The sequence below is a fragment of the Ammospiza nelsoni genome, chromosome 21, assembly GCF_027579445.1.
Source record: "Ammospiza nelsoni isolate bAmmNel1 chromosome 21, bAmmNel1.pri, whole genome shotgun sequence".
NCBI classification, from domain to species: domain Eukaryota; kingdom Metazoa; phylum Chordata; class Aves; order Passeriformes; family Passerellidae; genus Ammospiza; species Ammospiza nelsoni.
Window position 1 is genome coordinate 10,557,459 of NC_080653.1, and position 13,585 is coordinate 10,571,043.

At 49.2% G+C, this 13,585-nt stretch overlaps 1 protein-coding gene across 2 annotated transcripts in view; it reads right to left on the reverse strand.

Annotated features, from left to right (window-relative positions):
* ACACA (acetyl-CoA carboxylase alpha) overlaps window positions 1-13,585 on the reverse strand; it is a 99,253-nt gene that overhangs the window by 22,961 nt on the left and 62,707 nt on the right. For both annotated transcript variants that reach the window (XM_059486719.1, XM_059486720.1), the window contains 4 exons: window positions 9,861-10,130; window positions 8,907-9,004; window positions 8,304-8,424; window positions 7,747-7,857 (listed from right to left, as the gene is read on the reverse strand). In XM_059486719.1, the coding sequence (XP_059342702.1) occupies window positions 7,747-7,857; window positions 8,304-8,424; window positions 8,907-9,004; window positions 9,861-10,130 (600 nt within the window). The remainder of the gene's footprint in view (window positions 1-7,746; window positions 7,858-8,303; window positions 8,425-8,906; window positions 9,005-9,860; window positions 10,131-13,585) is intronic.

Here is a 13,585-nt window from a genome sequence, read left to right on the forward strand (position 1 = left end):
CATGGAACCGAGAATGGTCTGGCTGGGAAGGGACCTTAAACCCTTCCCATGAAGGAATTCCTCCTAGTGTCCAACCTGTATCTCCTCTTGTGCTGCCATTTGTTACCTTGGAGAAGACTTCCAAAATATTCCAAAATACTTGGGGCAGTGTTGCCAACGCTGAGTTCATCAGATCTTCAAAAAACCCATGAGGAAATCACATTTCTTGTTATTTCAGAGGATCTTTTGGCAAGCACGAGCAGAGCCAGGATTCCAACAGCCTCTAAAGGATGGTCCTCAACAGGTTCATAGGCCCATCATGTGCATATAAATAATTTTCCAGCACCCCAACCCATGCTGAGCAGCTGCTTTCCCCTCTCAGAACCTGAGCTGCTGGAGAGTTGGGACCTTCCCTGCAAAGCTGGGCTGGCTCATCTGTTTCACCCAGGCTGAAAGATCTGAAAACACGACAGCTTGGAGGGCTTGAATGGGAATCATTATGTAACATAAGTGCTGTTATTATTCCAAGCATATCATGTGTTCATATCAAATATAAGTGCCAGATTTTTATCCAAATAATTTCAATAATTGCAATTCCCATCCCACAATTTATATTGTCTGCCAGGAACACGAAGCAGGAGAGGCATATGCACGTCCTATAAATAGCCTATTTTTCATAAACAGGCAGAAATGATGGGAATGAATGTCTCATCAGAAAAAATGTAGGAACACAATGCAGGAACTTCAAACCTGACTGCTATTATGTGCAGCCAAGCCTCGACAGAGCTCAGTGCTCATTTCCAGCTCTTCCCCCACACGGATCACGCATTAGAGGGGGAAAAGCAGCAAGAGGGAAGAGAGCACAGAATGCAGAGCCCCGTGCCTGGCACTGGGAGCACAGACAGCTCCTCTCTGCCCTTCCTGCATTGCTAATCCTGGCTCTGTGCAGTTCCTGCACTCGGAATTTACGAGCCTGCCGTGGGGGACCCTTCTGACTGGGGAACAGATTGGCTCGGTCTAATGCTTGGAGATTATTAAAGGCAGAGCTATACTCCACTATCAAGTCTACAGATCTTTTATTTAGAAGATATGGTGCTCTAAATGCACAAAGAGCTCCCTGTCACCTTCACATTAAAGCCCCTAGTGCCTGGTAAATGGAATTATATAGCTGTCATCTCCTTTCCCCAAAGTTTTAAGAGTACAATGGGCTCATTTTTTCCCACTCCATCCCAGCTTCAGAACTAAGAGACCTACTTTGTATTGATTTAGAGTCTCGGAAATAAATAAACCTGCTTCTCCAATGTGATTCACAAGAAATTCATGATACACTATTGCATGATATATTTCAAGCTGCAGCCTGGGCTCTTTTTTCCCTTTGGTGAGTGATGGGGGAGGTGGGAGCTGGGGGGAGGTGGGGAGCTGACAGCCTGATGGTTATTGGGGATGGCTCCTGACTGCAAATCCAGGGGCAGGTCCTGCTGGTGGAGTCCTTCCCTGCTTCCATTTGGTGGGATCAGAGGGGAAAGGGGCAAAAAAGCAATTGCACTTCAGCAGGGCAAGGTGCAGCCAGGTGCTCGTGGAAATGCAGCTCCTGCGCCTCCCAATGCTCCTCACAGACACACAGGGAGCAGGGCTCCACAGCTGGTCACACACACCACTGGTTCTGTCTGTCTGTCTGTCTCCATCACACAATTTTGGTGGGAAGGTTTTCACACCTTGCGGTTACTGAGGAAAATTTCTGAGCTGCAGCAGAAAAATCAGGTTTTGCCATCTTGAGGGCTGAACTACAAACTCGAGATCAGACAGGCTCCAAATGACCTCTAAAGTATCTGCTGTACGTATTAAAAATAAAAATTAATTTGAGAAGAAAATCAGCTGGGAAATGAAAACCGAACAACTTTTCATTCGACCCAAAAAATTCCTGAGGAGAAGCCCATCCAAACTGATACTTTTCCTGAAGAGCTCCAGTTTCAGTGAAGTGGCATTTCCAAATGAAAAATGTCTTGTCAAAACCCTCGTGCCCCTCTCTCCTCTCACTGCGTGTGTTTTGCTCAAGGTCACTCCCTCAGCAAAAGGGAGTAAATCAAAAGGACTCAATTCACTTTGCAAACTAAAATTACAGCCCCTCTTCTGCATGGTGCCAACGCCCATAAATCCCACCTGTCCCAGCCAGGGGTTCCCTAATCTAGATACGAACCCCATAAACAATACCAATGGTTGTCTCCAACGCAAAGATCTTGGTCATTTCCTTTGTCACCTTCTGGACCCCAGAGAACCTTTGGGACCCTGTCACTGAGAGACCCTGGGGCACAGGCTGCAGTGCAGGGACCTCTTCACCAGCACACTGAAACTCTGCTCACTTTGCAGTCTGAGTTTAGGTTCAGTCATGAGAAATGCTCCGCTGCAATTCTCTGCAGTTCCCACCATGTGTCCAGAATCACAGGGAATTTCTATAGAAAACACCCCAGGCTGCTCACCCCAATGTGCCCCCGGGGACAGCCCAGGAGGGATGGTCTGGATCAAAAATTCTGGGATATTTTTGAAAAGTTCAGCTCCTGTGGAACATGAGGGAGCAGAGTTAATGCTCCGGTGAGAACACAGCCTGCAGGACCCCAGGAGCTGGGACACAGACCTGGGGAGGAGATTTGGACAGGCAGAATATGGGCCATGATGGTAAACTCGTGTTTAGCAGAATTAAACACACACAGAGCCCCCACCCACACAGACAGACTAAGCCAGATCTGTATTAAAAATGATAGAAGGAGGGAGAATAAAAAAAGTCAACAGAAATCTATTAGACTTTGCTCCCTAAGCAAACACCAAGGGACTGATAATGGCAAGCCTGGAACGTAAATTGTCTCTAATGGGAACAATACACAAATATCACCACTTAAAGAAAGGCAATTAAAACAAAAATGCAGCCACGGAGGGTGAGGGTGGCTGTTTATCTGCACTGAGGCCAGGCATCCATCCTGCCCGCATGCACTGCTCCACACAGAGCAAGAGAACACAACCTCCATCCTGGGCCCGCCCTTGTCCCCAGCACCCAGGGCAGAGCAGGGGAGCCTGTGCTGCTCCCCAGGATAACCTTGGGCAGCCCCAACCTCCACACAAGGAGCCAACCCTCGATGCTGGTGAGTGTTCGTTTCTGGCTGACATTCCCAGCCCTCCTTGCTTAGCATTCTCCAGCACCCTGCACCCATACAGATCTCCCAACAGTCCTGCTGTGCCACTACAGAATGATTCATATCATGCATTAATAATTATAATGCTCCTTTGAATGACAGGGCTGGCACTTGCTGTTCTAACTCACATGATTGCTCTCACATGATTGCTTTGATCTAATCCCAGGACTGGAGTCATCTTGAGCAGATACTGAGCTATCCCTGCCTTGAATCTCAAAAAAAAAAAAAATAGCTTTCCACAGTACAAACCCCAAACAGCATCAGGCTCACAGGGCTTTTATTTATTTTTGCAGATTGTGAAATTGAAGGGCAAATATTGCTGTTGGCAATCACTCCCCAGGCTGTGTGAGCCTCCTGTTCCTCCCTGAGGAGCCTGAGAGCTGCCCAGACCTCTCTCACAGCCCCCTGAGCAGCCCTGACCTATTGTCTCATCCTGTTCTGTGAATCCCAGAGCATCCAGAACGTTCTGCAGCACAACTCAGGACCGAATCAAAACCACAAAGATATTCTCTTCTGGCCTCGTGCAAAGGAATCCAACAAGACCAAACAACTTTTTTTCTTTTTTGACCCATTCTGGTCAGAAATGCCACCCCATGACCAGGCGGGGAGATGAAGCCCAAAGTGCTGAACTGTGCCTTGAATGTTTCATATTTCAGTTTGTGACCCCTCATCCTCCCTGCAGAGTCCTGGCAGGTGGGGTTTGTCCAGCTCACCCCTGGTGCTCTGAGCAAACCACGGGGAGCACAGGGCAAGTCAAGACCAGAGGGTTTGGGGGAAAATAAAGCTAAAACAGGAGGGAAACAAACCAGGGCTGGTCAGAATTCTGTCACCTCTGGCAGCTTCGGGGCAGCTCTTCATCACCCTCACAAAATGAACTGTCTGAGAGCCTGGCTGAACATCTACATAAACTGATGGGAATCCTGCTCCTGAAAGTCTCAGCTGAACCTGGCTTCCCTCAGGAAAAGCCCAGAACACCCATCTGCAGGGAAAATGTGACTGAAAGCCACTATTTGTTTCCATTAACACAACAGCCTCCAAGATGGGATTTCTTTTAAACACAAAAGACAAGGAGGAGCAAACTGATTAAAAATAGGTCAGAGGCAGACTCTGGAACATCCTTGGGATGGCTGAAATGGAACACAGCCCTGGAAGCAGTGCAGGAATGGGGAATGCCAGGCTCTTTGGTCTGACTTCCATCAAAAAGAAAACCCATGGAAATGGAGGTGCTGGTGCAGGGCACAGCACGTCAGGTCTGAAATCACACAACCTGGCTCAGGTTATCACGAGGCAAGGGAGGGAGGGAGGAAGAAGAGGAGGAAGGTTTGGGGGCAGAAAAAGGGGGAGGCAGGGGAAGTTAAAAAAAAAAAAAAAATCTCTGCCTCAGCAAAAGTTTTCATTAAAATTTTAGACAAATGATCTCTGTGTCCTTCTCCCATGCTGCCTGGGGCTCCATGCTATTTCTATGCAAATAACAACCTCGTGGTTTATATCTTATTATTTCCACCGGAGCTGCGGCGACATGACCCGAGACGTGTGTGAGGTAGAGACAGCGCCACAGAGAGAGGGAGAGAAAGAGAGGGAAGGGAGGGAGGGAGATGGAGTGGCTGCTCGCTGAAGTGTGAAAAAATATTGTCAGGAGTGAGCAGCAAGAACAAAAAAAAAAGAGGGAAAAAAAAAAAGAAAAAATTGCAGGGATAACGTGTTTATTTCAGCCCCTCTCCCCATGTGAACCAGCATCTTTTAAAATTCATTGGGCATCAGGCGATCATGCACAATCCATCTGCTTTCACTTTATCATTTGCATTTCATGCCTCCTGGCTTTTGATGTGCTGATACTTTGATGCAGTCAGGAGACGCGCATTATCATTATTTCAATTTGCAGGGGGGTCAGCGGGCTCGGCACAGCGCGGCACACGCTCACCCCGAGCAGGGAAATGGCATTTCCACCCCTCCAGCCACCCCCTGCTGCAATGCTCTGGGGACACAAAAGGGGCAGGGAAACACGGCCCTGTGTGCCCTGTGCTGGCACCTGGGGCATGGCATCTTCACCTGGGCATGGGCACACAAAGACAGCTCCACCAGGGGAACCCTGATGCATTCCCTGCCAGGGAAGGGCTGGAGGGAGCTCTAACCCAGCTGTCTCCCCAGGATGTGCCCTGTGCATGTGAGGAGCCAAGCCCAGAAGGCACCAGGAGCTGCAGCTGCAAGTGACACTGACCTTGAGCTCATCATCTGAGTTAGAGGTCACCCCTGGCTCTGGCAGCTGGACCTTTCCCTCTACACCTAAACCCTCAGGCTGCTTTTACATAATGATAATGAACGAGACCAGCAACAGCTCGGCTGCACATAATGTTTGTCACCATTCCCCTCTGCTCCCTTTGTAAATTAGAAAGAATCCAGCATTTCACAGGGAAAAAAATAAAATGAAACAACTTCCCAGAAAGCCCTGCCTGCTCTCTGAAAGCCCAATTGTCTCCATTGCTGCAGGAACAGTTTTGTGCTGCACGTTCTGCTGGCGGACAGGAGACATTTTGAAGATGTGCTTGCATGGATCAGCATCCACTGCTTGCTTCAGGTCAGCCAGACTGAGCTCAGACATTCCAGGCTAGCCCTGGACACCAGCTCCCTGCTTCAAACACATTTCTGGGACACAACTGCAGCTGGATCCCTCCAGGAAGCCCTGAGCAGAACTGCAGGCACTGGAAACTGAGGATCTCTGAAGGAGGAGATACCACACACACCCAGGAGTGAGGGGACTGGTCAAGGGCAGGTGAACACTGCTGGGGCTGGCTGGGAAAGCTGGGGAGGATGCAACAGGATCCTCCCTCACCTTCAGGCAGGTAGAGGTTCAGAGCTGGCACAAGCATACCAACATCCCAACAGAGCAGGGAGGAGGGGAAGGGACACACAGGATCATTGAGCCCACTGAAATTCACAGAAAGGGACACACAGGATTGTTGAGTCCACTGAAATCCTCAGGATGGGATAAATCCTCCCACAGAAAGCAGCTCCTTCCGCCTGTGCCTGCTGGCAGAGGTCAGGTGCTTAAACCAGTCCACACCCTTAATTTTTAAGTGCCTAAAATTCAGTGGGATTAAAGGAGTCCTGTGCAAACAGGCACTGAGAGCAGGGGCAGGGAGTGCAGTTAAACCTGGAAGAGGGGAGAGCTGAACAGCCTGGCCCTGCCATCTGGGAAACTCTGCAGGGCCCCAGCAAGTGACAGCTGGAACCAGGCAACTCACTGCACTCCAGCAAGCACTAAACTGACTCAATTTCTTTTTAAAGGCTGGATCTTCAAATGCCTCTTTTCCTCCCATTGATGCAGGTGTGTGTGATGTGTGTAAGAGATCTAACTGAGGGTGCTGCAGCCTAGAGTTGATAGGATCAATGCTTCATTTTCTGCAGAGCCCCCTTTATTCAGGAGAATAATTCAACAAGAGCCTGTTTTCCTTTATCTCCCATTGTCAGGCAGGCACTCCTGGAAACACAGCTTGCCATGGAGTACAGGCACCCCAGGTGCTGAGAGTGCCTGAGAACAAAGCTGCTCGATGGGGAAGGGCACTCACAGCACACAGCCCCAACTCAGGGAAACAAAGCCCTCAGGGACAGCCATGGAGCAGAGTGGGCTGGGAGCTGTGTCTGCACCAGGCTGCAGCCTGGGGGATTAATGGGCTTGGGGCAGCAAGGGACAAGAAAATCTGCCTCTGGAGTGGGGGAAAAAAAAGAGCCACTTTAGCTGTGAGGCTCTAAGTTTTCTTTGTAACAGCCCCAGTTATTCCTCCTGTCCCCACAGCTGAGGTTTCCAGCAGGAGATCTCACTCCCAGCTTGGAAAATCAGCGCCCAAGCTCCTGAGGTTCAGTGCTCCCCAGAACTAACACAATGCTAGGGCTGGCTGGAATTCAGGGGACTGTGGGCCACGTGTTTTGGAGCAGCAACTTCCAGACACCAGGACCAGCCCTGGTTCCCCTCACAGCCCTCAGAGGGTGGGAGAAGGCCCTGCCTGGGATTCAACTCATGCCCACAACTGTCGCGGCCATCTTTTAATGAAAAATCCTTTCTTTAGGACTTTTTCCTCCTGAGAAGCTGAGAGGCCTCAGGAACAAAATGTAAACAATGATTATCTGCTGCTGTGGAATGCAACAGGTGGATCTTTGATTAGCCCATCTTAGATGTTCATAATTAATGGCCAATCACAGCCCAGCTGGCTTGGACAGAGAGTCTGAGGCAGCTGCCTTTGTTATCATTCTTTCTGATTCTATTCTTAGCTTAGCTAGCCTTCTGAGATGAAACCTTTTCTTCTATTCTTTTAGTATAGTTTTAATGTAATATATATCATAAAATAATAAATCAAGCCGCCTAAAACATAGAGTCAGATCTCCGTCTCTTCCCTCACCCTCAGACCCCTGTGCACAACATCACACACACCCTCTGTGGAGAGCTGCTCTCCTCCTTCAACCCACACCATGCCAGACTCCATGAGCACCATGAGGGCTCTGAGAGCTGCTCTCCTCCTTCAACTCACACCATGCCAGACTCCATGAGCACCCTGAGGGCTCTGAGGGCTGAAATGCAGGGACTCACCTTGTTGAGGGCCCCACAGCCCGTGAGGATGATGTGGGAGTTCTCCACCTGGATGGTTCTCTGGCCCAGCCGCACGATGTAGGCCCCGATCCCGATCGCCCGACACGTCACCTGGGAAAAAAGGGAAAAAGGGAAAAAAAGGAAAAAGCAACAGCATTGATTTCTGTCTCTCCACACAGCCACAACCTATTGATTCAAACACTGAGATAAAACTAGGTGTGTTTGTAGTACAAGGCCACGAAATCTAGTCTCGCTGGAAAATTCCAGAATCCGTTGCTTTGTAAAGCACAGGATCTGAACATAAATGTGTTTTATTAAAAAAAAAAAAGACAAGCAGCAAGACTGAGAAAATGCGAGGCCAAATGCCTGAAGTGTTTTAGATTGAGTGTGGAGGGGACCCAGCCCTGCACTGGTGCCAGGAGCATTGCTCAAAGCCTACAGGAGCCCATTTCCATCAGCCAGAAGGCTGATCCCAGATGGATGCTTGGGATATCATCACAGGATTTTTAGCTGAAACAGACAATACATTTGAAGAATAGAAAACAGTGGGGGATTACCAAGCTGATGGTGATAACACTATCATAGGCTAAAGATGATTCTCCAGCAATCATGCCAGATGCTCTGAGGTTCTCTACTCCAAGCCCGTCCTCCTTGCCGATAATATCCGTTATCTTGTACCTGAGGGAGACACACACAGCCCCTGAGCCACAAGTCCAGTGATTTGCTGAATCAGTTTGCTACAAAGAAAATGGAAAGTGACTAAATATCATTAAGGCTCCAAGGGGAAATGTGCGTGAAGCCCGGGCAGGGGCTGTGCAGGGCCTGTCCTGCAGCACCACGGAGCCTTTCCACAGGAGCAGCACTGCAAGGGGAAAGGCCAAGGGAGAGGGAGGCCTGGGGAAAGTGTCCTGTCGTTCCCAAAGGGCCTGAGGAGCAGGCTGATTAATAGGAAAATTAAGGAAGGGAAAGGGAATTACAAAAGGAAGGGAATGCAGACAAAGGGAAAGATGAAAAAAACAAGGATTACAACAAGGCTCTCGCCTTTTCTTCACTTCCTTCTCCCATGCTCCATCCCCTACCCCAGGGAATGCCCCAGCTCTGGGAGGATAAGGACATGCCCTGCATGCCCCAAGGATGAACAGAAAGCTCTCCATTCCTACCTGGACTCTCCATTTTCCTCCACGTGCTCACAGTGAACAGAGTTCAGGGCACTGACTTTCTTGTAGTCTTGAGGAGTCAGGTACAGGTATTTGTATCCCTGCAGGGAAAAACAGCTCATTCATCCCAGTCCCACCTGTAGCCCCTTCCTCATCCCCTGCAACCCCTTTCAGACAAACTTCCACAGAGTGATAAGAATATCCTCTGAATATTGGAGATGCAGCTGAGGCCAGTGAAAGCTGGGAATGGTGCAATATTTAGCACTAACTCCTTCTAGATGCCAACCTATTGTTTGGGAGATGGTAAAATCCTGTCATGGAATGGTTTGGGTTAGAAAGGACCAGGTTACTCCCAGCCTCATCCAGCTCAGCACTGGGCATTTCCAGTGTTCTACATCCAGTACTGAGGAGAACCTTGGACGTGCCACTCTGAAATCTTTACCCTCACCTCTGCTAGAAGAGGTGCTGTGACAGTTACATTTTCTGGAAAAACCTTTTTGCTTAGGATTCTTTTCCTGGGAAGCTGAGAAGTCCCGGAGAAAAAGGAAAACAATATTATCTCACTGCTTCTCCTGTGTTTTGCTGCGTTGGAATGTGTTTGGAGATTGCTCCATTAGTTTCATGTGAATCGTTTTAACTTATTGGCCAATCACAGCCAAACTGTGTTGAAGCTCTGGAAAGAGCCATGAGTTTTCATTACTATCTTTTTAACCTTCTGTAAGTATTCTTTCTGTATTCTTTAGTATAGTATTCCTATATTCCTTTATAGATTTATATATCCTATATATTTTAGTATAGTATAGTATCGTATCGTAAAATAATAAATTAACCGAACTTCTAAGAACATAGAATCAAATTCATCATTCCTTCCTCTGCCTGGGGAGCAAATACAACAAGATGCTATCAAAACAAGCCTGCTGTGGGCTGCTGCAGTGTTTCCCCCTGTGTTTCCCCCACCTTGTAGGGGTTGTCGGGGTCCTCCCAGGCCACGTGGAACATGTGCCGGATCTCCTCGGCCAGCCCGATCCTGGCCCCACTGTTGGCAGCCACGTAAATGCGGGGGATGCCCTGGGCCCGGGCCAGCTCCGAGGCCCTGAGGAACAGCACGTCCTCCTGGGGCCCGAAGGAGCCGATCTTGTACGTGATGTCGTTGCCTATGACAATGATATCCCGGCCCTCCGGGTACTCGGGTGTCTTCAGGGTCATCTTCCAGGCCACCATCCCGATCTGCAGGCCAGGGGAAGAGAACGGCACTAAATGAATGCTGTGTCCTCAAGGTGCGAGAGAAAGGAGGCACACGGGAATTCTCTTGGACTCGGCGCATTTTCCTGGGGATGACAGCAGCTCTGATGGGCTCTGCCAGTGCACAGCACAGCTGGAAGCACTTGATGCTTCCCACACTCCTTGGAGCACGTTCTGCACTGCTCTCACAACACCAGGACACTCACACTGGTTCTCCCTCTCCCCTTTCAGAGGTTTATCACAGGTCCAACACATCCCTCTCACAGGCAGCTGTGCATTCCCTGTGCTCCCAGGGTGAGCTGGGATGTGCTGCTGCACAGCCTTCCCAGGTGTCACCCCACACCCTCATCCCCCTCACCCAACCCTCCTTTTAACCCCCTTTTTATTTCATTGCTATCTCAAATACCCTTTTCATTCCTTCCTCTCTTCCCTTTTCCCTTCCCCAGTTTCACAGCAGCTCCATCCCAAACCCGCCTGGCTAAGCAACGCCTTTTGCCACACATTTTTCTTTCCCAAAAAATCACTGATCTCTGCTGGCCCATCTCCGGGAGGATCAGCAGAATCCCTCCCTGCCCTGCCTGCCCCATCCCTCAGATCCCTGCCTGCCCCATCTCCGGGAGGATCAGCATCCATCCCTCAGGCAGCGCTCGGGGCTCCGAGTGCCATTAACAGATGGGAGCAGCAGCATCCCTTGAAAGCCACATGCATCACCCAGTCCCTGCCTGCCCAAGGATCATAAGCCCTGAGTACACATTCCTCAAGCCGATTGCACATCCTCTGCAATCAGCAGGGCTGAGGCTCTCATTGTGGAGCCTCGGAATTCTGAGCATGATGAACTAAAGTGGGAGGGAGAGAGGCAGCAGATAGATCTGTGCCATTTAATCCACATCCAAATGGCACAATACACAGCCCAGATCCAATCAGCATCTGCAATAAGATATGCCATAATGGGCTCATTAAAAAAAATAAAGAGGCAGAAGAATTAATCAAAGGGTCATTGGAAGTAAAGCAGGCAGCAATCCAAAAATATTACAGCCAGCTACTGGCAGATCCTTCCTTACACCTCCCCTTCCAAGAGCTGAGATTGCAAGTTAACAGAGTGTTTCAGTTCACCTTCTCCTTGGATTCCTCCACTCCTACTCTGACAAGTCAGAACAGAATAATCTTTTTGCCTCTGAACATTTGCAGACTTACAGTTCCACCTCAGCATCCAACTGCAGGGTTTGGAACAGAGAGATGCTGCAGCAGCTCCAAAGAAGGGAGCAGAAATCCCTGAGAGTTGTTTCCCTACAGCCACACTGACCCCACCAGCCAGGGCTGAGGGACCAGTGACGGACCAGGGAGTCCCCAGGGCTGGTCCCATACTCCATCCCACCAGGATGTAAGGGATTTTCCTCACTTTCAGCAGCTTGATGATTTTTGACAGCACAGGAAACAGGCCAATTTAAGGTGTTTCTTATTTAGAAAATTCAGGTTGTAACAGAGGTGTTGGAATAGTTTCCTAACCCAAGGTCTTGGGTCCTGTACACCAGCAAAATCCCTTTTGCCAGTGCTCACCAGCAGAACAGAAACAACCTAGCCAGGGCACAAACTCCTGAAAACAGTTTACAGCTGACAAATATGGAACAACCCTATACAGTTTAGGAAAAAAAAAAATTAAAAGTGCACCACTATTAACTTGGGTGTCTTTTGCCTCCCCAATTCATCACACATTTTGTGCCATTTATCCAGTAATAAAAGCCACGGGGATCTGCACAACTAAGGATTTTTTTTTGCTATGAATTTGCTAGATTCAGTTGAGATTTATGGGCAGTGGAGAATGACTTTCTATTCCAAAAAAAAAAAAAGAATAACGAGATTTTTAAGTTAACGGCAGCACTCCAAAAACTGGAGAGTTCCCAGGTTAATTAGCCAGGCTGAGCTAATCACCTAAGAGCACTGGCAGGCAATGGTAGGTGATGGTGAGCAGCCCTGGCTTTGGAACAGGCTCCTTTGAAGAGGCAGCACAGTTTGGAAGTGCGGCTCCTGCCACGGCTCCATTCCCAGCACACCCAGGAGTGAAGAAGAGGCGGAGGAAAAATAAAAGCAGGAACCATCTTATTTAACTGTTTTTATGTTGGCAAAATGATTTGTGCCCTGGTATTTCCATAAGAAGTGGGACCATTATTCTCCTGTAGGAACACATTTGGTTTGAAAAGTATCAGTGGGCAGCACGTGAAAATCAAAGGGGATGAATTATTCACAAGCCCCGATCAGAAGTGATCATTATTTCTGATGCTCCAAACTGTGATTAGGATTCAGTGCTCAGCTGTCATTTGCTCCCTGAACGGCCCCAGCCCCGCAGACACACGGAGATGACACCCAAGTTTCAGATGTATAATTTTACACACACCTTCTCCCACTCCATCCTGGCCTTAATGGAAGCATTAAGAGCCAGTAAAACGGGCGCGCTAACGAACGGCGCTTCCCCGGCGCTCGTAAACGCCGCTCGTTTGACACCCAGTGTCAACACTAATCATGGCCTAAAATTAACACCAAAATTGACTTCAACATTAATTGCACTATCGATGGGAACAGTAATACACACACTGATGCAGTTCCAAATTGACTGCCGGTGGCAGGCAGAGCTGTTGACAGCAGGCTCCGAGGGGAGCGGGAAGGAGCCGATCCCAGGCTCCCTCCGGGAAGCGCGGCAGGCTCCGAGCAGAGGGAGCCAATGCCACTGCCAGCTGGGGACAGGGAGCTTTGCAGGCTCTCACTGGCAGGTTCTGTAATTCCTGGAGAAGCACAGCCAGCAGATTCACGGAATATCCTGAGCTGGAAGGGATCATCCAGTCTAACTCATGGCGCTGCACAGACATCCTGACAATCCCACCTTGTGCATCCCCGAGAGCATTGTCCAAACACTCCTGGAGCTCTGGCAGCCTTGACCACTCCCTGGGGAGCTTGTTCAGTGCTCCACCACACTCTGGGGAAAGAACCTTTTCCTGATATCCAACCTAAACCTTCCCCTGGCACAGCTCCAGCTGCTCCCTCAGGTCCTGTTACTGGGCACCAGAGAGAAGAGATCAGTGCTGGTTTATTCCACTTCCCTCACTACAGGATGGTGCTGAGCCTGGGGACTGAAGACCAGGCTTCATTTTATCCATTCACATCCAAATTTGGAAAGATGAATGTGGGTATTTACTTGGTGCAGATGCAGCAATTTTGGCATTTCAACATTTGAATCTGCTGCCTGGAAGTTCAGATCTAAAAGAGTGACTCTCTGCACTTACACTGTGCAGAGCTTTTGAATTTTTATCTGGAGCAGGAACCAGCTCCCAGGAAAAGGGCAGAGTGCACATGGTTTGCCAGAGGCATTCCAGCTCCGTGCCTTGACAAGGGTGGAGTGCCAAAAGCCAGGATTCCTTCTTGGCTCTGGAAAAGGTGTCCCTCAGCAA